At 36.7% G+C, this 26619-nt stretch overlaps 1 protein-coding gene across 2 annotated transcripts in view; it reads left to right on the top strand.

The window, feature by feature from the left end:
- The window catches only part of nfatc3a (nuclear factor of activated T cells 3a), a 194143-nt gene that overhangs the window by 164180 nt on the left and 3344 nt on the right, over positions 1-26619 (top strand). For both annotated transcript variants that reach the window (XM_039762941.1, XM_039762942.1), the window contains exon 9: positions 8079-9137. In XM_039762941.1, coding sequence (XP_039618875.1) covers positions 8079-9137 — 1059 coding nt within the window. The remainder of the gene's footprint in view (positions 1-8078; positions 9138-26619) is intronic.

The following is a 26619-nucleotide window of genomic DNA, read 5'->3' as shown; positions in this document are numbered from 1 at the left end:
AATTTTCTCCTTATTGTTTCAGAGCTAGATTATAAGATACATGTACATCAGTTAATGTTTAATAGTGTGATAAAATAAAAACACTATATAAATATTATAGTTGCACAATTGTTGTAAATTAGTTTCCTTTGACACAAACCACTTTTTTCAAACTCCAGTAAGTTAAATCTGTCCTAAATTTAAACTGAAAGAAATATTTCACGAAAGTGTGTAATTTGAACCAAAACCTAAACACCCACCTTCAGTGCTTGTAGCGCACCCACTAGATGTTGCCTGTTTCCTGTTTTCCTTTTAACAGCCAGAATATGAACCAATGAATGACACGCACAGGTGGCTGCAGGAAGTGGCTGTTCATAGTTTTAAGCAGCAGTCACTGATTATCAGTTAACCGCGGCCTCATCGCTTAGAGAGAGTGACAAAGGCAGGGGCCCTAAACTGTCAGCACAGTGTTTGTTATTAACAATATGCTGCACGTGGGCGGTCAGCAAGTGTAGGAATGGTGCGAATTGCGTAGGCAGGAGGTGGCAATATGATCAATTTGAAATGAAATGTAGCTTCTATGAACTATTTTTCACGAACTGCTCCTTTTTGCTGTATTATTTTTTAAAGATGAAAAGTCTTTAGAATATGTACACTTTTATTAAAATTTTAAATTCTTATGTAAAAAGCTTTAGGAATACATATTATGTTACAGAATATTTCTAATAACTGCATTCTATATCTGACAAGATATTTACTCCTAAGTTGTCCACATAGCTGTTATAGAAAACAAAAAACAAAAGGTTTGCCTTTTAAAGTTGTTTCCTAGTAAGTTTATTCTGTAACTGTTAAAGCGTATTTTGTGCCAGAAAAAGCACATGCATTTTCTTAGAAGTACCACTTATATTATGTTAAATCGTGAGCATTTTCACTTTTGGTATTTGTGGTAATGTTTCCCGATTTTCCAAATATGACAAAAATACCTTTTGAACAGCTTTTAATGTTCTTTGTAACTAAGTGACTTGGTTCTTCATTTATGTTTACTTAAGCTCCCCTACACAACTATGCACTCCTCAACTTCAATAGACATATATGGTATTATGGTTTGACATCAGCATAATGTCACAGAGGTTAAGTACAGTTTGTAAGATGAAAAACTGGGGTTTGAAGTAATCATCAAATAATTTATCCAAAAAGGAAAAAATAAAGCTCTTCACAGGTTCATTTCAAATATTTTTGCATGTCCAAGATTATGTCAAGTCAGGATGTAAAGACCTCCCAAGGATATAATTTCATCTACACTTTAGTGTCTTTTAATATTTATTTACTCTGTTCTCTTTTTTTGTTGAAAATTAACAGCTTGTGCCTGCCTATGCCCTTAGTGTTCATTTCAAATCAAAACAATAATGGTTATTAGAAATTACAAATTACACATAAAAATCTTTATACACCAGTGTAATTGACTGTGACCAAATATAGCCCAAAGTTTGTTTAATCCACATGAAAGTGAATTTTTACTAAAAATGTTCAGTCTTAACTACTTTAAATACAGTGCAATCCACAACCTCTACTATTCTGTGCTTCTTCACTACCAAGTACAAAGTTACAATTCAATTCCAATAGCCCAAGTACAAACAAAAAAAAAATTACAGGGAAAATTATGCTGTTAAATGTATTTTCAGAAATCTGCAACAGTCGGAGCAAGCCACTAAAGCTTTGAAATGTATATTCGAAGTCTGACAATTAAGTTGGCGAACTTGCCACTGTACGCTTACATTGGCAGCACTATACAAACAGCTTGGTAAGGTTTCATAACCTTGGTATATCAGTTTCTCACAGCTGTGTTCGTGTCAACTTGTGGCGGTGTCTTACTCAGTGGTGTTCATTATTGTTGTTGCTTGTACTTGTGTGCCGTCGTGAAAATGATGGAGCTTGCATTAGAGCAACAAACAAACATTACATTTTTTGTTAAACTTGGGAAGAGTGGAAGTGAAATCAGGGATATGTTAGTCCAAGTTTATGGGGATATTGCCATGAAGAAAATGGCAATGTAAAAATGGATTGAACATTTTTTGAATGGAGAGAAAGCGTCACTGATGAAGAGAGGTCAGGTCCTCCAGTAACAAGCAAAACTGATGAAAACATTACAAAAATGTGTTGAATTGTGTATCAAAATTGTCAGCTGACTGTGAGAAGCATTGAAGATCAAGTAAACCGATAGAGAAACAGGAAAATCTTAACTGAAAATCTTGGCATGAGAAAGGTGTATGCAAAAATGGTCCTGAAGGAGCTCACTGATGAACAAAAGCAATAGAGAGTCGAAGTTTGCCAAGACCTTTTGGAGAGGCAAGACAATGTTTTGGACTGTGTTTTCACTGCTGATGAAACATGGGTGTACCAATACGAACCTGAAACAAAGCGTCAAAGTGCACAGTGGAAGTCAGCCAATTCTCCACAACCAAAAAAGTTCCCTTAGTCCAAATCAACAGTCAAAACAATGTTACTAACCTTTTTTGATATCAGTGAGATTACTCATTATGAGTTTGTACCAACTGGACAAACCGTTAACCAAGTTTACTATTTGGAAGTGCTGAAAAGGCTGCGTGATGAAGTTAGAGGAAAACGACCTGAACTTTTCGCCAACAACTCTTGGCTTTTGCATCATGACAATATACCAGCTCACACGGCACTGTGAGTGAGTTTGTAGCCAGTAAACAAGTAACTGTATTGGAACACCCTCCCTACTCGTCTGATTTGGCCCCCAATGAAATTTCCCAAAAATAAAGGAAATATTGAAAGGAAGACATTTTGATGACTTTCAGGACATCAAGCATAATACAACGACAGCTCTGATGGCCGTTCCAGAAAAAGTTACCATACTGCTATTCGGCAGTGAGGTATGTAGGACTTTTTCCAGGATGAGTTTGCAGACTTAATTGTCAGACCTTTATATATACAGTGGATCCTCGGTTCATGACCATAATTCGTTCCAAAACTCTGGTCGTAAACCGATTTGGTCGTGAACCGAAGTAATTGCCCCCATAGGATTGCATGTAAATACAATTAATCCGTTCCAGACCATACGAACTGTATGTAAATATTTTTTTTTTTTAAAGATTTTTAAGCACAAATATAGTTAATAATACCATAGAATGCACAACGTAATACTAAACTAAATGTAAAAACACTGAATAACACTGAGAAAACCTTGCACAACAGAGAAAACTAACACTGCAAGAGTTTGCGCTGTAGCGCTACGAACCGCTCGCTGAAAACACTTTATTTTAATGAGTTTTAAGCACAGGGGAAAAAAATGAACATTTAAAAAATCCGTAATTTAATAAACCACCAAGAAAAGTAACATTGCAACAATGCACGCTATGAACCGACCGCTGTAAACAGAAGTGAAGTGGAGGTTAAAATCCAATAGAAAAAAGTCTTCATTAAATACAAGGTTAAAACAATGCTCGAATCTGTCTCTTTAAAAAACAAGCCTTATGCATCCAGCCATCTCTCTCTCTCGCGCTTGTGCGTATGTATGCGTCTGTGTGTGTGTGTGTGTGTGTCTCTCTCTCGTGCATGTCTGTGTGTGTCTCTCGCACGCGTTTGCGTCTCTGTGTGTGTGTTTGTCTCTCTCTCTCGCACGCGCGTCTGTGTGGTTTTGTCTGTGTGTGTGTCTCTCGTGCGCACGTGTGTATATTTGTGTCTCCCTCTCGCTGCACAGGGAGGGACTGAACATGTGCGGAAATCATCGGCGTGCACAAATCGAAAGGGAAACTAGTTTGTTCGTATACCGAGTCTGTGGTCATGAACAGATTCAAAAGTTTGGTGAACTTTTTGGTTGTAAACCGATTTGTACGTGTTTCGAGACGTTCGTGAACCGAGGTTCCACTGTAGTTGTGTGTAATAAAGGCATATTTGGATACTGTGTGCTGTTCACATCTCACCTTTTGTAATCTCAGTACTTTCCAATAATGAATCAAAGAGATGAACCAATTGAAAACATACAGACCCTGAATGATGGACTTAAAATGCTTTCAGTAATACACCGTAATAATAAGCCACAAATTATTTTTTTAATCTTTTTTCCTTGATTATCTTAGCTATGCCATATTTTTAGTTAATGCTTTTATCAAAAATGGCTTTAAAATTTATCAGTGTTATAATTGTTGACATATCTGATCTGGTTGAGTCAGATTTCTAATGCTCTTAATTCTATATAGCATTAGATATACATTTCTTGACCAATTAAAATATTTTACAAATACTGAAATATATTTTAGAGGTATACAGTACCTGGTAGTTTCTGCCTCTACTTGCTTCTTTGCACTTAAAACATTGTCTTAAACTTTAAAGAATAAGCTAAGTATTTTTCAAATCAAAGTTACTTCTTCACAGTTATGGTATCTGTTAATTTGCCATACAAAATGGCTTCCTAAATGGCTTTATAAAGCATATTTTATATAATTTTTAAATAGTTAACCTGCTCTTGCCTTTTCAATAGAAGTGAAGGATTCCAAAGTCCCATTATTAAGAAAAACATTAAAACTTAAGTGTTAGATTATTGATCCACCAGGATTCCATACTTGTCACACACGTGCATATGGGAGGCAGTCAAGGGGCTTAACTAAGCGTAAAGAGTTGACTCAGAGGGTTACAAGTATACTAATATCTATTCACTGACTGAATTTCTGTCTCTGTTTTGTAGACAACTAGACTATAATAACTGAAAAGTCACTCTCTTTCAAATAATTTTCATTCTTTCAATATACGGAAATATTTCATTATTTTGCAAAGTTATTGCCTGCTGCAGCTGGACTGATAATGAACATATGTGCTTCAGTCAGAAAGGATATTGTAATGACCCAGCGGGTGGAATTAGCCAGTTTATACTAATTACTGGTGAGATGGTTCAAAAAAAGGACTTTTTGATTTTTTTAGAGAGTACTTATACCACTGTCAACCACATATTCGATGGCAACATGCTCTCCCAGCTGTTTTGTCCTGTTCCATGCTTATGCCTGCCATCCAGGGTAGAAACAAGCATGTTAGTCATTCTTTCTCCAGGGTACACATCCAAGACACATCAGCAGCCACATATCAGAGTCTTTGGAGTCTAGCATCCAGGAGGCACATCCAAAATGCTCTCTAAGTGCAGGGTCTGCACGTTGCTCCACTCCACTGCTTGCCAATATCCTTTCCTGCTTTTAAGTTTCTGCATGTAGCACAGATCAGTCATTTCTGCCTTATAACGCCAGGGTCTGCATGAATTTTACATTTTCTCACTGTGTATTTTCGTAAGGATTGATTGGTATGAGTGAATGTCAGTGACTTTTTTTCTCTCTCAACCTAATTTTGCTTTGTTCTTTTATTACCATATTCACAGAAAGAGCAATTCATTGTACATTCAAAAGTTAGATAAATATATGTGGTGCTTCAATCTGCTGTATTGCACACTCTGCTTTTTTCATTTTCTGAGTTCTGCATGCATTCAACACAGCACAGAAAATGCAGCGTGCAGGTGTCATGGCTCTTTCAAAAATCTAGGGCATTTATTATAAATACAATTCAGTGTTATCATTTCACTTCAGATTTATTGTTACTTGTACGAAGTACAGTGAAACTCTTATGTACTCTTTTCAATATGTTGCCACACAGTGTGAATCTCTTTCTATAGACTGTAAAACAGCACCGAATGCTATGTATGGGTGAAAAGCAATCGTGTCATTTAGAGGGAAAAAATGTAGGAGTTTAACAAGCATCTGTCTGTTACAAGCCTTGGCAAAACACAACTGCTGAAGAAAAAGAATTGCAGAAATAAAACTAAGATTATAAGCAGAATATATATAAGTGCTGGGGGTTTATTAGGGGTGTTCATAACTCTACCCATGACGGCTGTGACTAGACAACCAAAAAGGAAATGTATTCTTAACTCAAGAAAAACAGTTCTAAAAAAATTATAAAATAATTGTTTGTTTGTTTGTAGCTTCATTTTGTTATCAGAAGTACACCTTATAAACACAAAAGGCAAGTTTTTGTAACTCAAAACTTTTGCTGCTTCAAGGTGGCTATATTTGACAAGTTTTAAGCCTTTTTCATTCACTTATGGACCCTGGTATCCTTCAGCCTCATTGTAAGCTGCAAGAATAGACAAGGTTTTCTTAAAATATATTTATAAAAAATTGTTCACTTTACAGCTCAATTTCATATTGTAAATTAATATACAGTGCATCCGGAAAGTATTCACAGCGCATCACTTTTTCCACATTTTGGTATGTTACAGCCTTTTTCCAAAATGGATTAAATTCATTTTTTTCCTCAGAATTCTACACACAACACCCCATAATGACAACGTGAAAAAGTTTACTTGAGGTTTTGCAAATTTATTAAAAATAAAAAAATTGAGAAAGCACATGTACATAAGTATTCACAGCCTTTGCCATGAAGCTCAAAATTGAGCTCAGGTTCATCCTGTTTCCCCTGATCATCCTTGAGATGTTTCTGCAGCTTAATTGGAGTCCACCTGTGGTAAATTCAGTTGATTGGACATGATTTGGAAAGGCACACACCTGTCTGTCTATATAAGGTCCCACAGTTGACAGTTCATGTGAGAGCACAAACCAAGCATGAAGTCAAAGGAATTGTCTGTAGACCTCCAAGACAGGATTGTCTCGAGGCACAAATCTGGGGAAGGTTACAGAAAAATTTCTGCTGCTTTGAAGGTCCCAATGAGCACAGTGGCCTCCATCATCCGTAAGTGGAAGAAGTTTGAAACCACCAGGACTCTTCCTAGAGCTGGCCAGCCATCTAAACTGAGCGATCGGGAGAGAAGGGCCTTAGTCAGGGAGGTGACCAAGAACCCGATGGTCAGTCTGTCAGAGCTCCAGAAGTCCTCTGTGGAGAGAGGAGAACCTTCCAGAAGGACAACCATCTCTGCAGCAATCCACCAATAAATCCTGTATGGTAGAGTGGCCAGACGGAACCCACTCCTTAGTAATAGGCGCATGGCAGCCCACCTGGAGTTTGCCAAAAGGCACCTGAAGGACTCTCAGACCATGAGAAACAAAATTCTCTGGTCTGATGTGACAAAGATTGAACTCTTTGGTGTGAATGCCAGGCGTCACATTTGGAGGAAACCAGGCACCGCTCATCACCAGGCCAATACCATCCCTACAGTGAAACATGGTGGTGGCAGTATCATTCTGTGGGGATATTTTTCAGCGGCAGGAACTGGGAGACTAGTCAGGATAAAGGGAAAGATGACTGCAGCAATGTACAGAGACATTCTGGATGAAAACCTGCTCCAGAGCGCTCTTGACCTCAGACTGGGGTGACGGTTCATCTTTCAGCAGGACAACGACCCTAAGCACACAGCCAAGATATCAAAGGAGTGGCTTCAGGACAACTCTTTGAAAGTCCTTGAGTGGCCCAGCCAGAGACCAGACTTGAATCGATTGAACATCTCTGGAGAAATCTTAAAATGGCTGTGCACCGACGCTTCCCATCCAACCTGATGGAGGTTGAGAGGTGCTGCAAAGAGGAATGGGTGAAACTGGCCAAGGATAGGTGTGCCAAGCTTGTGGCATCATATTCAAAAAGACTTGAGGCTGTAATTGCTGCCAAAGGTGCATCAACAAAGTATTGAGCAAAGGCTGTGAATACTTATGTACATGTGATTTCTCCGTTTTTTTATTTTTAATAAATTTGCAAAAACCTCAAGTAAACTTTTTTCACATTGTCATTATGGGCTGTTGTATGTAGAATTCTGAGGAAAAAAGTGAATTTAATCCATTTTGGAATAAGGCTGTAACATAACAAAATGTGAAAAAAGTGATGCGCTGTGAATATTTTCCGGATGCACTCTATATAATGATTGTGAAGAAATAACTTTGACTGTAGATAGAATACCTAACCTATCCTTTAATCAGTATTTTTATCTGTAGAAACTGAAAATTCCCCCTTCCCCCAGTGACTCCATTTGTATGGCTGGCTGTCTTGTATAATTTTTATAGAAACAGATCAAGGCATATTTATGTTTGCACAAATATTAAAGTTTTTTTTTTTTTTATATGTACATTAACAGATAATATTCTTTCCAGTTTTAATTAAACAGGAACACCAAGAAGACCCCGATTTGCCTACAACACAGCCTATTTCTGTGCCCATGCCAGGAATCCATGCAGTAAGAGCACAACTAGCTTCTTCTGATCCTAGTCATCTTCATGAGAGCCTTCTGTCTGTGTCACCAAGGAACCTTGTTTCTTCACTACAGCACCCACAGCCTGCATATGCACCCATAGTCGCATCAGCAATACAGCATATGCCTAACGTCCAAGCTCTTAGTATTGGTAATGCTTCAGACTGTCAAATGGTTAATCCATCAATAGTGCATCAGAATTTCCATAATTCACCACCTCCACCTGTGAGGCCTTCCTATCAGACTATGCAGCAAAGCATGATGTACAATGGACAGTCTGGTCTTCCCATGAACTCTGCCTCCTCCCAGGGATATGAAAGGGTGCAGTTCCAGTCTGATGCTGTAGTATCCCATCCTTTAAATCATGGATGCCAGCCTATTGTTTATCACTCCTCAAGTCCAGGTTCCACGTCTACGCCACCACCTCCTGTACTTCAAATGGCTGCATCATCTCATTCAGGGCAATCCACACCTAACTTGCCACCACTTGGGTATCACTGTCCAAATGCACCTACAGCTTCTTCACCAACAGCTGCTCTTCCTTTGGCACATCCCTCACAACATATGCAGTCAATGTCCTATCATTCTGCAAATCCGGGAGCTGCCTCATCTCCCTCCCCAACTGCTCCACTCGGTATGGTGCATTCTCCACACTCTGGGCCGTCCTCCCCCCAGATGCATTCAATGCCATACCAATCCCCCACCTCTGGGCCAGCTTCCTCTCCTTCTCCAACGTCTGCTACTTCTATGATTCATCTGGCACATAGTGGGCAGCAGTCTCCTCAGGCGCACAGTCCAGTAATGACCAGTCTTTCTGGAGCCACATCAATTATCCAGCAACATGTACATGATTCTACACCATACTCTACAGAAAAAGGCAGTCTGGACATTAAACAAGAACCTGAAGAAGGTGAACTAACTTTCCAGTCCATCGGTCTACAGGACATCACACTTGATGATGGTAAGTCTTCATTTGGGGTCTTGTGTGTGTGCACGCATGCAAATTTGTGCTAATTAGCTGCATTTATTAAATTCTTATTTTGACGACACTGCTCCCATTTAGTTTGTGACTTTTCTAAAGTTGTAGAATGTGTGTATTCTGTCCTGTGCAGAATTAAATTTTATTTTTCTTGTTCTTTTTTTGTGTTGTTTTAAACGCAATTTCTTTTTATGACTGCTGACCAATAAAAAATGTAAGTATAATTAGGTGTTTTATGTGATAGATTTAACATGTGATTTATGACTTTCAAATGTCATGGCAGGGACTTAAAACAATCCATATCCATTCTATCATATTCTCAATACAGCGATAATGCAAACAGTGGAAAAAAAGGCAAACAACCAACCAGAAAACCAGTTAATAAATTAAACCAAAAATGTAATTTATGAAAAGAAAAGTAAATGTTTGCTGATAGCTTTTGAAGTACCCACACCATTTATGTATAGGAGAGTAGAACATCTACTTTTTCTACAGCCAGACGTTGGAAGTGTTGAGCTTAGTTTGTTTTACCTCAAAGCATTGCCACACAGTTTGACAGTTTGACTTGTTCTGTTGTATAACAAGAAGCTGAAAAGTTGTTGTTTTTGTGCTACAGAGCCCATATCTCTTCAATATTGATTCAATACTGCTTTTACTTTATACTTCATCAGTGATGGATACATTTTTTATCTTGTCTAATAATATGAACGTTGTACTTTGGTTATACACTCTAAATAGGGAAAATAAGAACGTGGGGAGGAAAGTCATTACTGTTTTGTTTCTGATAGAAGTAAATTGGATTTCTTTAATTCTTGGGATTATATATTAGATTTGTATGTATCTTGCCTGAAGAAGGGGCCTGAGTTCCCTCGTAAGCTTGCATATTGTTCTCTTTTTAGTTAGCCAATAAAAGGTGTCATGTTGCTTGACTTCTCACTACATCCATAATGGCTAACACGGTACATCACCTTAGATTTGTTGTACACTTTTAACTTTTGGAAACAACAAGAAAATTGTTCCTCATTTCAAGTCAACATAGTTTAGCTATGCATCACTCTAGAGAGCATATCATAATGTTAAATTACTTTAAGTTTGATCAGTTTTTGAATATTCTTTTTCTTTTCCTCTTTTTTGCTGTACCGTTCATTGTTTCCTAAAAGAGTGAAACAATTCATAATTAATTAAGAACAATTACAGATTCACTGATCACAAAGCTGTTCATCTCCATTTAATTTTAGTTTAGCATGTGTGTGATTTGTGGTTCAGCAAGCAGAACAGTGCAGCAGTGTACTTACTGTCTATGTGAGGTTTCATGACGCTTGACAGATCTTTCTGATGAAGATTATCTTGTATTGCCACAAAGAAAGTTTAAGATCAAGTTCAGAGTGTTTTGCAGAATGATATTTTATATTTTTACCAATATTACATTATACAATGTAGCTTTTTAATTTACTACGAGATTAGTTTGGTCATATTGACTCAATATTGAATTATATACTTTGCATCATCATTACTAAGAAATTCATCTTTGAAACAATTAAATTGTCTTGAATCTTAAGCTGGAAAGCTTCAAGTACAGATATGGGCTATGGATGTTGTAGAGATTATACTACCAGGTGTTGTAATAGGCTGGATTGTTAATGCTCAATCGTCAAACAAAGCTCTACCAAAGGTTTTGTTTTTTAATGAAGCCAAATAGTCACTGAGGTAAAAAAAAAAAAAGAAAGAAACATGATATTCACTTTTTCAGTTTATACAGAAGTCAATCATTTTCTGACCCACTTAGTCCTGAACAGGGTCACAGGGGATGCCAGAGCCTATCCCAACTAGCACTGGGTAAAGGGAGCAACAAACCCGTAGAGGGTGTCAGTCTATCACATTGTGAACACGCACATACACCCACCATAACCATACACTATGGCCACTCTAGCATCATCAGTCCACCTAACCTGCATGTCTTTGGACCGTGGGAGGAAACCCACACAGACACGGCGAGGACATGCAAACTTCACACGGGGAGGACCCTGGCCTCCTTTTTGCGAGGCAGCAGTGCTACTACTGTGCCATCCTACTGCCCTTACACAGAATTACCAAATTCATTAAAGAAATTGTTAAAAGGGTTATTAAGACATGTTATCTTTTCAGTAATATTTTAAGCAAGTTAGGTAGTGTTGTTTAAGGTGCAACATTGATTGTGAAGAACTTTCTCATTCTAAAAGTGTCCACACTCACTGTGCCTTCTTCATTTTGTTATTCTCTCTGTGTTTTAAATGCACTAATATGATGATGGTGGGATGGCATGGCATGATGTTAGTTTTTCTCGATTTCATGTGACAGCTTAATGTAAATCCACAAGGCTGTCAAGTATTAATAAAAAAGACTTGTTGTTTTCCACTGCATTTAAGTCGAGAAGCTCCACTAAAAACTTACTATGTCTCTGACAAGATATCATATTCAATATAAACTGTGACACTCAAGCCTAACACTATATGCAAAGCAAGAGGTATAAGGCTAAATTCTTTGCATCAAGGAAGTGATGTATTATTTAAGGTAATTCAAAGCAGACTTGCAAAATAAAGCCTTTTCTCATTCAGGCTCCTCAATCAGCATAACTATAGTTTAAACATAGATATGCAGCTTGATTCAGCCACAATTGTATTTAGTCGTTTTACATGTTAAGTGTCCAAGCAACATTATAAACAGTCTAGTCCTGCTGTAACCTCCTTTATTAAACCCCTCAAAATGAAGAAATTCGAAAAATGAAGTACACACAATAAAATGTGCACACTTTGGCAGCTGATTAAATGTGTTGGTCTCAATTTATTGTTACCATGATACTTAACATGTTCCACACAACTGCTGTAAAGCACACTTGTAATATGATGTGACTAATGCTAATAGTAACACTGTAGTTCACTATGTTTATGCAAACATAAAATTTAGTTTATACTGTATGTATACATATACATACATAGAGAGAGAGAGAGAAATTGTGTTTAATGAGGAAATAAAACCTTATTTCCTAGATAACTAACTTTGAAAAATGTTCTAGTTTGGTCCATGACTTTGCACTGTAGTGTATGTAGAGTAGACTCAGTATATTGCACTGTTGGTGTGCTGTCCTAGCGTTCATATTTATTAGATATGCTTAGTTAATTTGAGTACTTCCAAATCTCCGTACCCTGCAATCTTTCATTCTGAAGTTTTCCAGTCAGTATCATTAAATCATGTATCATTACCAGGAACAACCTGCTTATATTTTTCATTACAGAGCTTCTATTATAATCAATTACATGGGAAGGATTCTAACCATTGAGAAAGAGCAGACTTTTTCTTTTCTACTGAGCTACATTAGCATTTTGCTTTACCTTTACTTTCAACTAGATGCACTGGCCTGAGTATAGATTTATGGTTACAGAAGTCTTTTCTTTATGCAGAGCTAAATATATATTTCATATTCTCTGAATTCACAAACCAACACTCTCCCAAGGCAAAGTGGAGAAGCCCACACTTGAAGCTATGTGTCTCATTTTGCCTATCACTCCTAGTGGGGCTGTTGGAGTTTTCTGTATAGAAAAAGCAGTGTAAAAATCATCGGTGATTTGTCAGACCTGTCACATATAGCCAATCATCCATGTTGTTTCTTGCAAATACAATGCACTGCCAGAGGCTAGAATGCATAATGTCACTGGCAGTTTCACTTTAATATAAAGTAGGCCACTGTGAGGCTTTACACAAGTGGATTATATTGCATGTTATATGTAATTGTCATGAGAGATGGATCATTATTTATTATTTTTTCTGAAGTAAATATTATTTTGAGCAATTAGTAAGAAAGAATAAAGTTAAGAACATAAACATTAAAGAAGTACTACCAGATTTTTTGTTCGATGAAAATAGCTTTTTAACAAAACTACAGCTTGGCAAAGGGTTGATAACCAGCAAGGTCAATGCTGATCCAGTAGAACAGTTGAGCGGTTGCAATCCTGAGCCACTTGAATATGCTTTTTGAAGAGGCCTGTTCAAGATCTTAACTGGTCTCATGGATCTCTACAGTGTATTAAAGGTTCTTATTAGTTAAGTAGATGGTGTTTGTATTTTAGTTTGATGCCTAACCTCTCATGTGATACCTTATAAATGTATTCTGAAAGTTGAGATAATATTCTGTGCAAGTGTGTTAAGTATAAATCGCCCATCCACACATGTAAATAAATAAATGAATACAATGCTTAAATGTAGGGATGAAGATCATTGACTAATTCAGTTTTATTTGCATTATAAAGTAAAATGACCTCAAAATATTTTGGTCTTTTAATATGAGTGTCTAGATCAGAAGTATGTATGAAAGGTTAATTTACGTTAGCATTTTAATGGTTTTTTTTTCTAGTTTTGTGTTCTTAATGCAAAAACATAAATGTAGACCCATATTTGAGTATGTTTGAAAGTAATACATATTGTTAATATGAAACATTTGAAGTTAGTGCCAAAGGTTATTTTTTCCTGCTGTAAAAGATAACCCGGACACAGACACACACAACACCAGATGTCCACAACACACACGGATTATTTCTCCTTCCTGTACACACAGTACACAAACCAGGACCATAAACTCAGTTCTTATCTTTTCTTCTCTGTATTGCCATCTCTACTCCACTCCTCGCAAGCTCCATCTTCTTCCGCCCAACTCCGGCTACTTGAATGAAGTAAGGCAGCCCCTTTTATAATGCACCTAAATGTGCTCCTGATGCTCCCTGATGATCTCCCTGCAGCACTTCCTGCATAACCTAACATTCTGTTAGCCTTCATAATGGCTTCTGAATACTGTAGGTTGTTACCGACAAGTCCACCACAGCTGTTAAATCCTTCTCATAAGGTGTACTTTGAATTTTCACTTCTCCTATTATGTATTCAAATCTAACCTTTTTATTTCCTATGTGTAATAGCTTACATTTACTTACATTAAATCTGCCACAAATCTGCCCAAGGCTGTGTGCTGTCCAAGTCCTTCTGTAATAATTTCATTGACTAGATTATTTGACAATCCCCCTAGCTTGGTATCATCTGCAAATTTAACCAGCTTGTGTTACATACATATATATATATATATATATGTAATTTGGATAGGAATATAAAATGTAGTAAGAACAGCAGTGGCCCTAACATTGACCCCTAAGGGACACTACTCTTAAGATCACCCCATTTTGATAAGGTTTCTTTCACCATAACCTAATGCTCCCTATATTGTAGCAAATTCTACACCCACCTATACACTACCCCCTTGACTCTTACTATTTTTAGTGTGATGACCAGCCACTCATTTGGTAAGTTATCAGACTTTCTTTGAAAGTCAAAATAAATATCATTATATATATATGCACTAATCTAATTGTATCTTTTTGTTGCTTCCTCATAGAATTCCAGCATGTTAGTAAACACAACATCACTCTTCTGAACCTATGCTGACTGTTCAGTAAAACACCTGTTCTTGCCATGTGTTTCTCAATCTTAATCTTAATAATTCCTTCCATTAATTTATTTGTGATATACAGTATGTTAAGCTTACTGGCCTATAGTTACCTAGATCTGCCCGATCACCCATTATATATAACAGAATATTATTTGCCATTTTCCAGTCCTTCAGAATTTCCCCAGTGCACAGTGAGTCCCTAAAAATATGTGTCAGTGTGTGTATTCACTCATCTCCTTAAGCACCCCAGGGTACATAATATCTGGTACTGGTGATTTGTTTGATTTCATCCTATTTCGTCTGAGCAGTTCATCTGCCTCTACAATTTCAGAATCCCTCAATACTTCCTTACTAGTCTTTGTTACCACTTGGAGAAAAAATTCAGTTTTGAGCATTTTCTATTTCACTGTCTATATATTTTAATTCCCCTTTGCTATTCTGAATACACTTGCCTTCTCTTTAACTGTTCTTTTACTGATGAAATACTGAAAGAATCTCTTTGGAGTTTGTTTGTTATTCTTTTAATTTCCTACTGATTCCATATTTTGGAATGTACCTGTCCTGCATTATTTGTAAAACAGTTTTAAACATGTTCTACTGTTAAAGGCTTATTCCAGTTTATTCCTTTTAGACTTTGCTGCATCTGTTCAAAATTTGCCCTACCAAAGTTCAACTTAGTTTCAGTCTTTACACCTGTGCTCTTCCAGAACACTGAAATCAGTAGATAGATAGATAGATAGATAGATAGATAGATAGATACTTTATTAATCCCAAGGGGAAATTCACAGTATTATATTATAGTCACTTCATCCTATTGGTTAATTAATCTCTCCACCCTAAATTCAATCCTGGTTATTACATAATACTAAATCTAGACAGCCCAGCCCACCCGATTTGGTGCTCCATCATTGTGTTAAAAAACAGGGACTATTTACGTGTACAATTAGTTAATATTCAGGTAGTTTAAAGTCTCCCATGACTATAATATCCACTGTAATCTTACCTTTTTAATATTATTTTAAAAATGTGCATTGAAATTACTGTCTGCATGGGGTTGTGGTCTGTTGCACACCCTCAAAATAAAGCCTCTATCCCAAATGCTTTCCAGGTGAATCCAGACATCCTGACCTCACTGAGATATGGCTCATCCTCCAACTGAAGAAAATTTGTGTTTAAATTATCTTCATTAGTCACTAATCGTCTACTGTAGAAAGTGATAAAAATAAGTAATTGGGGAATATGTCAAACTACAGCATATTATCAACATGAATAGACAGGAACTTAAAATCATGAGCCTTTAATTTGAGATTTTAACCACATCACATATGTAAAAGTAAGTAATCAGAATATCACTAAAGTGTCACAGCTAATTAACCACAAAAAAAAAAACAGACTGATAAATCCTAAAGTCTCCATGTGTGCAGTTAAGCATATCTATTTCCTTAGGCAGTAATGAGGAAGACTTGCCCGATATATTTAGAAGTACTGCTGAGAAACACACTCCTCTCAGATTGGAACCTAGGTAATGTCAGGGATTATACATTAATCAGACACTATAAATAGTAAAGGTAACATTCTGACACTGCTGGAAGCCTAATTATTTTTCAAAAGTCAGCTTAGTATTTGCTGGTCAAGAAATATGATCTATAAAATTAGAGCGTTAAATGAGACTGAAAAACATGTTTTCAGTGCTTTGATTATTTATTTTAATTCGGAGAGGAAAACCCTGTGTTAGTGTTTTTAGACCCTTATGACATTTCATATCTTCCTATTGCAAAGTCCATGTTTTTACTTTTCTCAAATCTCTTGGAAAACAAAATTAAATTTATTTTTTTGTCAATAAATGAATAAATCCTCACCACGTTTTTAATGTTGTATAAAAAAATCAGGCATTACAGCAAAAGACAAAATTGTTGAAAAACATAAATCTTAGCCTTCCTAATCCTTTATAGGTGTACATTTTTGGCTCTTGATTCAAATGGAAAATAAACTATATCTTCATGTCATGAACAAACCATGAAATTGCCAAGAAATATGACAACAACAGACAGCAGTGCACTAGATTAAGCATTAAGAACATTTATAGTTACAAAAGTATTGGAAAACAAATCCTAGATACTGTAACTTCCAAACCACTGAATGTTGTTTGTCTTCTGTTGTTATGCTGCTTCCACCATCCCCAGCCAAATTAGAGTCATGGAAGTGAGTGTGTTTGACCTTGTGACTGGCTGAGAAGAGCTGGATTTTAGTTGAGTGGATGGCAGACTTTACACTTTGAAATGGAGAAGGCGTTCTTTTGATTTGCAACCGTAAAAATATTTATCTGTATGCAGTAATCCGTGATCTCCTGCTTCATACCCTAGGTATTCGGCATTTGGAAACTCCAGAATTTGGAGCTTTCTTTTGATGATTTAATTCTCCAGGCTTTTAAATATACTTAACAAAATATAAAATTCAGGAATATTTGTATAATTAGTGAATCTGTAACTGTAAAACTTCTTTAATATTCTACATTCAGTATTTCACATATGAGGTAAATTGCCCAATTAGGGTCAAATACAAAAATAAAGTCACTTTGTTTAACATTTAGGTTGTAAAAAGTTTTGGTTGTCTTGATCTTTTATTTTCCATTAGTAAATAAATGCATTTTATTCTCGGGCCTTGATGGATATGAATGCAAGGTGAGAAACATCCCTGGAAAGGACAATTAAACATATTACATACTGCAAGTAATTTGCATAATTTGTATTTTTACACTGTCCTATATTATAGCTAATATCCTACAGCATTGTCCTATTGTTCTTTCTGTTTCTACACAACATTCAATTCAGTTATTAAATAGTGATTTACCTTTCTATTAACTTGGAATTTTAAGGAGGTTGATTTATATTGTCAGAATTATTTTTTGCCTGTAATTTACAATCCAGTATGATGCAGTGAACACTCAGAGGACGACTGTGTGAATATTTTTGTATAAGGAACTTCTTTGATATAAATGCTGGTCAAATGGAAGTAATGTGATTTGATTCAGACACAGAGTATGAATTAGCTTCTTCCTAGTTTAATATGATTAACTAGCAGATGACCTTCAAAAGGTGACAATTTTGGCTGGTATTGCCCTCTTCTGAGAGTCTTTTTAATTTATGGAACATACAGCATTTTTGTTAATCTAAAGCTACATGACTAATTTTGTGACTTAGAAATACAGAAGTCTATGATGTGTATAACTGTACTAAATGACTGTTTTGTTTAAACAAATGTTCATTTATTGTGTTTCCTGCGAGGTTTCATTTACCTGTCTTTAATCTTTCTAATCCTTCTTTTCTTTGTGTCCTTATTGCGTACAAAGACTAAAATCCTATGCTTAAGACGTTGTGTACGTACAGCACAGTAGACCTACTTACTAAATGTGCACTGAACAGGAGTTAATTTCTTATGTCACTTGTTCTGTTAGACAGGAAGCAGATTATTGCTGTAGCTATAGCCATAGACTGCCAATCCCGGCCTAGAGTTAACCTTGTTAAATATAAAGTAGATTTACTTTCTGGTGCCCTTTTTTGTGTGAGGATAAAAACATGTTTAAGTTTGCGTTGAAGTAATATTTTAGGTTAAAAATATATAGTGCATTCAGAAAATATTTGTCCCCCTTCATTACAGTTTTGTACTTAAGTCATTAGATTTTTTCCCAACATCAACCAACACTCAATACCATAAAGTGACAAAGCAAAAAAAGTATTTTAGATATTTTTGCAACTTTACTTAAAAATAAAAATCTGAAAATTTTTTCAATACTAATTTGAAGCATATTTTTCAGTGATTACTGCCTGGAGTCTTCTTGGCTGACTTGGCAAGCTTTGCACACCTTGAATTGGGGATTTTCTTTCAATCTTTTTTAAAGATTTCAAGCACTTTCAGGTTGGATGAAGATTATCAGTGGACGGCTATTTTCAGCTCTCTACAAAGATTTTTGATTGGGTTGAACTGCAGAATCTGGACCACTCGGGTCATCCACCTGAAGCCTAAGCATGTTCGGGCCTGGCCCGTACTTGGATGGTAGACCATCTAGGAAAAGCTTGGGTTGCTACTGGAAAAGATGTTGATGAGACCAGGAGGGGGCACTTGCCCTGTGGTCTGTGTGTGGATCTCATTGCCCCAGTGCAGTGAAGGAACAATAAATATGGGGCTGTCCTTCAGATGAGATATAACACCGAGGTCCTGACTCTCTGTGGTCATTAAAGATTCCTGGGAAGCTTTTGAAAAGCCCTCCATGGCCTAGTCATTGTGGCCTCCTAATCATCCCCTGTCTCTAATTGACTCTCTTTCTCTCTTTCTCTCTCTCTCTCTCTCTCTCTCCACTTCACCTTCTAATAAGTAATGTGTGGTGAGCATGCTGGCACAATAATGATCGCTGTCATATTATCCAGTTGGGTGGTACATATCGGTGGTGGTTGAAGTGGTTCCCCCTCTGTCTAAGCACTTTGAGTAGCCAGAAAAATGCTATATAAATGTAAAGAATTACAGAGCTTTCCCTCTGCCTTTGTGCTTAGGGTTACTGTCATGTTAGAATCTGAACCTTTGGTCCAGTCTGAGGTCAAGAGCACTCTGGAGCAGGTTTTAATTAAAGGTGTCGCTGCACTTTGCTCCATTAATCTTTTCCTTAACTCTGTCTATACTCCCAGTTCTTGCCACTGAAAACAACCCCATGGCATGATGCTGTCACCACCAAGCTTTACCATTGGAATGGTATTGCACAGATGATGAGCTGTGCTTGGTTTCCTTCAGACATTATAAGGAAAAGTTTTCTCTCTGGCCACTCTTCCATTTCCACATAGATTCTCTGGAGCTCCGTCAGAGTGACTGTCAAGTTCTGGGTCACATCTCTTGCCATGGCCTTTCACGGCTAGAAAGAAAGAAAGGTTTGACCTTCCCTGTTACTGTTGGGAATTGTCATGCAGGCTAAAAGATGGAACACATTTTGTAAAACAAACTAGCAATGCAGTGGTATTATTAGGAAAGTATTAGAAAACACAACTAATTGGATAAAATACATATCAATAGGTGACCTACTTGGTTTTACATTTGCGAGCAAAATACCTAAGTTGACATCATAAGCTAGCACCAAGAATTCTGTTTCTAAGGATTTGTCTAATAAAATTAGTCATTATGTACAGTCTTCTTACGATAGTGACTCTTAACTATGCGGTTTGTTTTATAATTAAGAAGATGAAAAGAAAATGAGTAAATATCGTGGATCCCCAACATCAGGTTGAAAAGCACACAAAACCCTATATATGCAGGGTTCTAGTTAATTGTTGAGTTAGGAATGATTCTTTATCTTATAACAAAGGTTCTGACATTGTTTAGCCTTGCCTATAGTAGCACTCTGCTTGAACTGTCAAAGTCTTGTCATTATCATCTCTGTTACTAAAATATCACTAATCTGGTCAGCAGTGGAGAGCTGCGGTAAGCTCAGATATACATAATGCCACAGTGCAGTCATTGATCATGTGCATTTTTTAAAATCTGTATTTTAAATGAAGTCTGTTACATATTAGAAATGTAGGCTGGTCTTCATATACAGTATGATTAATTGTCCTGTTTAAGGTCATTGGTGGGGAATAAGTCAGAAACGACAGTGCATACTGTTGGTTCAGCATCTTGTACCTCTGTGCTACAATGACATGTGAGGTCACATCTGAAGTACATTTGAAATGCTGACAATGTTGTAATAAAGTTATCTGTCTAAACAGTTATGATAAAGTGATACATTATGACATGTGCAAGTTTTAAAAAGTGTTTTACAAACAAAAAGTTGACCTGGTAAATTCAAACTCAGTTAAATGTACTTTTATTATATTATTTACATCCAGAAAATGTTTCTGATTGCTTCACTTTGGCATCTTTTATCATTAAGAATACACTTAAGTCAACTTTATGTTTAATAGAGGATGTAATAATAAATTAAATGTATTGGAATAATATGATGTGGTGAGACTTTCACTAGTATGCAGCACAAATTGATTTTTCCTAATAAGAAAGACAGAATTGAAACACATGTGGATTTATGTCAACTGAAAAGAAACATTTTAATGTACAGTAAGAGAAGGTGCTACGTTTAGGTAAATGTTATTATTGTCATATTCATCCATAGATTCCACTAGGGTAAGTTTGTTTGGAAAGGGTGTGTAGGCAGCCTATATATAGATCTACAAAGGGTGTATTTCTGTCACATGGAATACTAGAACCAGCACATGATAAAGCCATCCAAACAAAGTGAGCGCATTATTTTATGTTTAATTATTTATGCTAAAAACACAAACTGTAGCTTTGGCATTCAAAGCACTAATCATGCCGTGTTCTCCAGAGAATGACTGGCTGTTGAAGCAGTTACATAAAAATTCATATTGTATTAGGCCTTGTATTTAATTAATTACCTTACAATTGGATGCTGTTTACACTGTCAGTGTAAGAAAAGCCTCCTATCTGCCATATGCCTATCTTTGTTTATGCTCCTGCTGAGAAACGCAGCTGGTGCACAACGCAAAGAACGATCTAGGTTAATTATAGGCACAGCCTGCTGCTATGGTGAAAGTCGACACTGTTCCACTTGCAGCCTCTACGCAGTCACAGACAAGGCTAAATATACCACACCAGCTAATCTGGTGCAGTTACTGGGGCTCCCGACATGACCGCAGCTGTTACAACACTGCATGTAGACGACATACATGCCAGCTCTTATCAGGGGAAGCATACGCTGTTCACTGCCCTTCATATCCCTTGAGGCTTACCGGTAAACTCGCATCTAGAGAGAGAGAGCGTGTCAGTCTCTTTGAACTACACAGAGGTTATATCTGACTTTAGAGTGCATTGTTACAGGGCCCGTTGTACTCTGTATATGTTAGGGAAAGTTAACGGTTTGATTGCACACTTAATTTTCTAAAGTAGTCTCTCCCTGTATATAGCTAGTTTGGGGTTCACCACAAATCTATTTAAAGGCAAACAAGAAACTCCCACTGTGAGCTGCTACCCAGTCAGTTTAGTTCCCTTATTTTGATCATCATGTAGATTTAAACATTGACTTTTTAGATTTTATTTAAGGACTTGGGCAGCATGACAGTTTACTATTAATGCTTCACGTTGTTTAGGTACCTGGAAGGAAATAAAGCAGTGATACTTCCTGTGTGAAGATGCGTTTTTGTGAGGCACCCTGCTGTTTCCATTAATAACTGGTATCTGAACTGCTGGGAGATCTACAGGGCAAAAAAAATAAGAAGAGATGGATTATTAAGATAAGCTTAACAAGTGACCCTTATCCAAAGCAAGATCAGGAATTGTGTACATTAATAGTTACAGTTGGGGCGCAGTCAGTTAAGTGTCTTTTCCAGAGATGCACAGTGAGTCGGATTTAAGTCCAGTGCCTTACCCACTGCACCACATAGCCTGTGGTTCTTAAGTATCTCACCTAGAGTTTGTCTACATCGTTTTTTCTGTTTAGTTCTAATTTGGGAAGTATTTGCTCAGCCCATTTATCAGACTACTGTTTACTGAACAGCGTCAAGAAACTTAAGTTCAAATCCATGCCTGGTCACTGTATGTGTAGATTTTGCATATTCTCTCGGTTGGTGTGTACTACAGGGTCAGTTCCTGCCCTGCACTCAGTGCTGCTAAAGTAGGAGCCAGGGCCCATGGCATGATTATGGCATTTTCTTACTAGATTCTGATCATTCGATGAGAAAATAATAGAATAGAAAAGAAAAGCAGCTGTCTTGTTAAAACACTTTGCCCAATCCCGTATTAGTCTCTTTTCTCAATCCTTACATCTTACAGACAGCACAGGGCCGTTAGCACTCACACCATTAGATTTAGGCGCAGTTTCTACCCACGTGTTTTAAGGTTTCTGAACACATAGTCAGAATAACAAATCCTGTATGTGTTTTTATATGTTGATATTACTGGTACAATTCTCAGAAAACATGCAAGTAACAGTTTTGTTGTACTATTGTACATTGTTGCTGTCATGTGAACTTTGTACAATGTACTGTATGCATGATAACAAACCTGAACCAAACAAATTATAATAGCAAACTGCATGCATAAAAAATACAGTCAATGACCGTACATATCTGGCAAAAATTAGAAAAAAGAAATGCTACTTTTGAGTACAGTTCAAGCTGAAGGGATACTTGCTTAGATAACAGCCTTCTGAATGGAGAAACCACAAAAATACATTTACTGTTTGGAGTAAAGCTGAGCGTGTTAGCAAATCGCAGAAGTATTCTATTCTGCTGCCTTTTATAGAAGACATGGGCTTCACGATTTCCCAGAGCAGGGTAACGTCAGGCACATTGTTTTCAAATCATTAATTAAACTCCAGTCAGTGAGTAAGCTAGTTAGATGTGAATTATGCATCTGTCCTGTGCATCTTGAGATCTGTTTTTAATTGTGGTCAATATAGAAATTACAAGTTAAGTTTAATTAATTTTTATTAGAATGTACCAAGCATTTGCGTATGTTACGTTGGGTTAATATTTTTTTTCTTAACTTAGTTTTTAAAATTTTCATCATCATCATGTTTATCATTCTGTTTTTCCTTGCGTTCTTGTTATTTAATACATTATTTACCAATGAGCACAAAGTAGTTGCTCATTGAAAATGAAGCAGTTGAAGCCTTTCAGCATTCACTATCCTCTGTCTAGCTGTTTGCTCTACTCTACTTATTACTAGGATACAATAAAGAAAATAAACTACACAAAAGGGTTAATTAATAGAAAAACAACAAAACTGAGTTAAATATTTAAAGCTATAGTGAAAATGCAAATATTTCTAATTGTTTTCTAGATTTAAAAATCACACTGGCTGCCCATTTCTGAATGCAAAATAAAAGAAGAGAAAACTGAAAAGGGAATTAAATAAATTCAGTTAGAGGTGAAATGACTCACTGATTGTTTAAAAAAAAAACCTGTAACCACATGGGGGGTCCCAGGACAGAGTTTGAGTATCGATGCCTTAAATATTACATATACCCTAGATATCAAGTTTATTTCTTTTTAACTCAGTTCAGTTTGAATAGATATGTTTGGCCAGTTAGATTGACGTTCTTCATAAAGGTAGGCTCTGCCATACAGTAACAACTCCAAGCCTACCAGCACTTCCCCAATTTCAAATGTGCTCATACAGAAAGCCTGGGCTTGTGCAATTCTCCACAATGTATCTGTGGGGCTTTGATGACCTCTATTGGTATACATAGGCACTGAAGCAAAATAAGACCAAAGACATCAGTGGTTTATACCCACAGCACCCCTCGTGATGTTACTTCGGGTATAATAAAGACTGTATCCAATGCAACAGAGACTGGTACAATGTCAGTTGACACATCATTAAATGAGGTCAAATTGTTTAGGTCTTGGATCATTATCAAAATAACTGAAAAGTGAAAGGGTGTTGTACCGTGTTAGCCATTATGAATGTAGAGAAAAGCCAAGCAAAATGACACCTTTTATTGGCTAACTAAAAAGATCACAATATGCAAGCTTTCGCGGCAACTCAGGCCCCTTCTTCAGGCAAAAGGTGTCATTTTGCTTGGCTTTTCTCTGAAAAGCGAAAAAAATACATGTACTGTATGTGCTATTCATCGACTGTGATCATTTACATATACTGATTAACAACAGGATTAGCAAGTTGCAAAAATGGCTGAATGGGCAGAAAGAATAAAGTAAACGACTCAGTTACATTTTACCTTATTGTCAATAGAATTGCAGACCTTTGCTAATACGTCAGGCGGAGTGGTGGCTCTGAGGTTAGGGATCTGCACTGGCAATCGGAAGGTTGCCGGTTCGAATCCCGTAAATGTCAAAAGGGACTCTGCTCTGTTGGGCCCTTGAGCGAGGCCCTTAACCTGCAATTGCTGAGTGTTTTGAGTAGTGAGAAAAGCGCTATATAAATGCAAAGAAATATTATTATTAATATACTACATACATTCACAAACAAATCTCATCATGAAATATGAAAGCCAAGAATTCTTTCAGGACTCATCATGCAGTCACAAATGCCCTGAGCGTGCTGAGCTGGCCTCATCTTTTAGGTACTTTGCTCTGTACCTATACGGACTGATCATGTTAAAGAGATTTAAATTCTCCAGTTTAGATGCGCAGCATCATTTTATTTTTTGTATGGATTGCTGCCATTGCTATGAAATACACTATTAAATAATTATGAAATGATACAATTCAGATTTGTTTTGCATCTTTAAATTTATTTGTAGTAGTGAGAGCTTTTGGTTTGTTCTCTTGCTGTGCACAATCTTCTGTATGAAGTCTACCAACAGCTACTGTTTTTCATATTTCCATGTGTTACTAATATGTACGTGTTTGTTTGTTTGTTTGTTGTAATGAATAGTGAATCTGTTTTTTCATCTTAAAAAAATAAAACATAATGATTTCCAGGTTTTCTGGCTGGCCGTATTAATAAATAATATACTGCTGACGGATCAATACACTGTGAAAGACAAATGAAAAAAATGTGAGGCAGGCATTTCCCATGTCAACTGTAATTAGGACAATACAACAAGCGACCTTTACTTGATTATCTGTGTGGTCAATTGACTGGTGCTTAACATGCTTACATAAAATACCGGAGAGCTGATAACCCTGCCTTTTGCCTTTCATTTGCTCCTCCAGTTTTTGTTTGCAGTGCTAGGTATTTACTGCGTAAATCGTACCCCTTAAAAAGAGAGGAAAGTAAAATAACCTCACCTTCACGATAAAGGCTGCATTCAGCCCGACGGTTAACTTGAGGGTGAGGAAGGGTTTCTTTGTGTCCTTGAGACTGGCAGAGTGAATGATATTTTTCTTCCGTGGTGCACCGGAGTATTGTTGATTTTTCCAGTGTTTATCTGATTAACGCATGAATTTATCTCCGATTATTAAATTTGTTTTAAATAGCAATCTGCAAATAGTGAAGTCTTCATGAGTTGAGTCTTGGTGCAGACTATGTGTTACACTAATTTGTATTAAGTTTAATTCTGTATGTCTGTTTATCATGTATTACCTTACATATCTATCTGTTCCTTTCATTTTTATAGTAATTATGCTGTAAATCTAGCTATTGCACAGTACTGTGTATAAGTATTTGGCCTTTTGCATATTTTACTCATTGTTACTCAAAGAATAACCTTAGAGCTTTAAACTGATTTCAGTATTAAAGAAAGAAAACCTATTTGACTGCAGTGCAGTTTTTAAATATTTTGTGTATGTTACCCATGTGTAAAAGTAGTTGTCCCCATATTTGCAGTACTTGGTTGCAGCATTAATTGTGACTAAAGGCCTCCTATAAGTTTTATATCAGTCTTTGACATTATTGAGGAATTTTAGTCCACTTGTTTGAGGTCCTGCCAAGAAACCTCCATTTAACCAGGCCACTCCAAAATTTTAATTTGGTTTTCTCTGAGTCACTTAGTTTTGCACTTGCTTTTGTGTTTTGTGTCTTTGTCAATTTCTCCTTAATTATATTCTGGGAAAATACAGAGTCCATGCATCCTTCAGTATTGGTGAGTCTTTCAGGTTTCGAGAGAGAAAAACATCCCCCAACTATCACAGTAATATCTCCATGTTTTATTGTGAGTGTGATCTTCTTACTGTTAAATTCTTTATTAAATCTATGGAAGACAGAGTGAGACCTGTGTTGTCCAGAGAGTTTCACATTTGACTCATCTGTCCATAGAGCATTTCTCTTAAATGCTTGTGTATCATCCAGGTATTCCTTTGCAAATGAAAGACAAGGACTGATGTTACTCTTCATTAATCTCATTTTACTTGGTGTCTATCTTATCATGGAGTCATCAGCACTGATCTTAGCTGAGGCTAGAGAAGCCTGCAGTTTAGATGTTCTTCAGGGATCCTCTATGACATCTTGAACAAGTCGTCACTGTGCCCTTGGGGTAATTCCAAGAGGGCTTTATTTCCCTGGAAAATTTACCATACTTCCAGATATCCTCTTTTT

Source organism: Polypterus senegalus, chromosome 9, assembly GCF_016835505.1.
Source record: "Polypterus senegalus isolate Bchr_013 chromosome 9, ASM1683550v1, whole genome shotgun sequence".
NCBI lineage: Eukaryota > Metazoa > Chordata > Cladistia > Polypteriformes > Polypteridae > Polypterus > Polypterus senegalus.
Note: the sequence above shows the minus strand (reverse complement) of the source record. Positions and strands in the feature narration are given on the sequence as shown.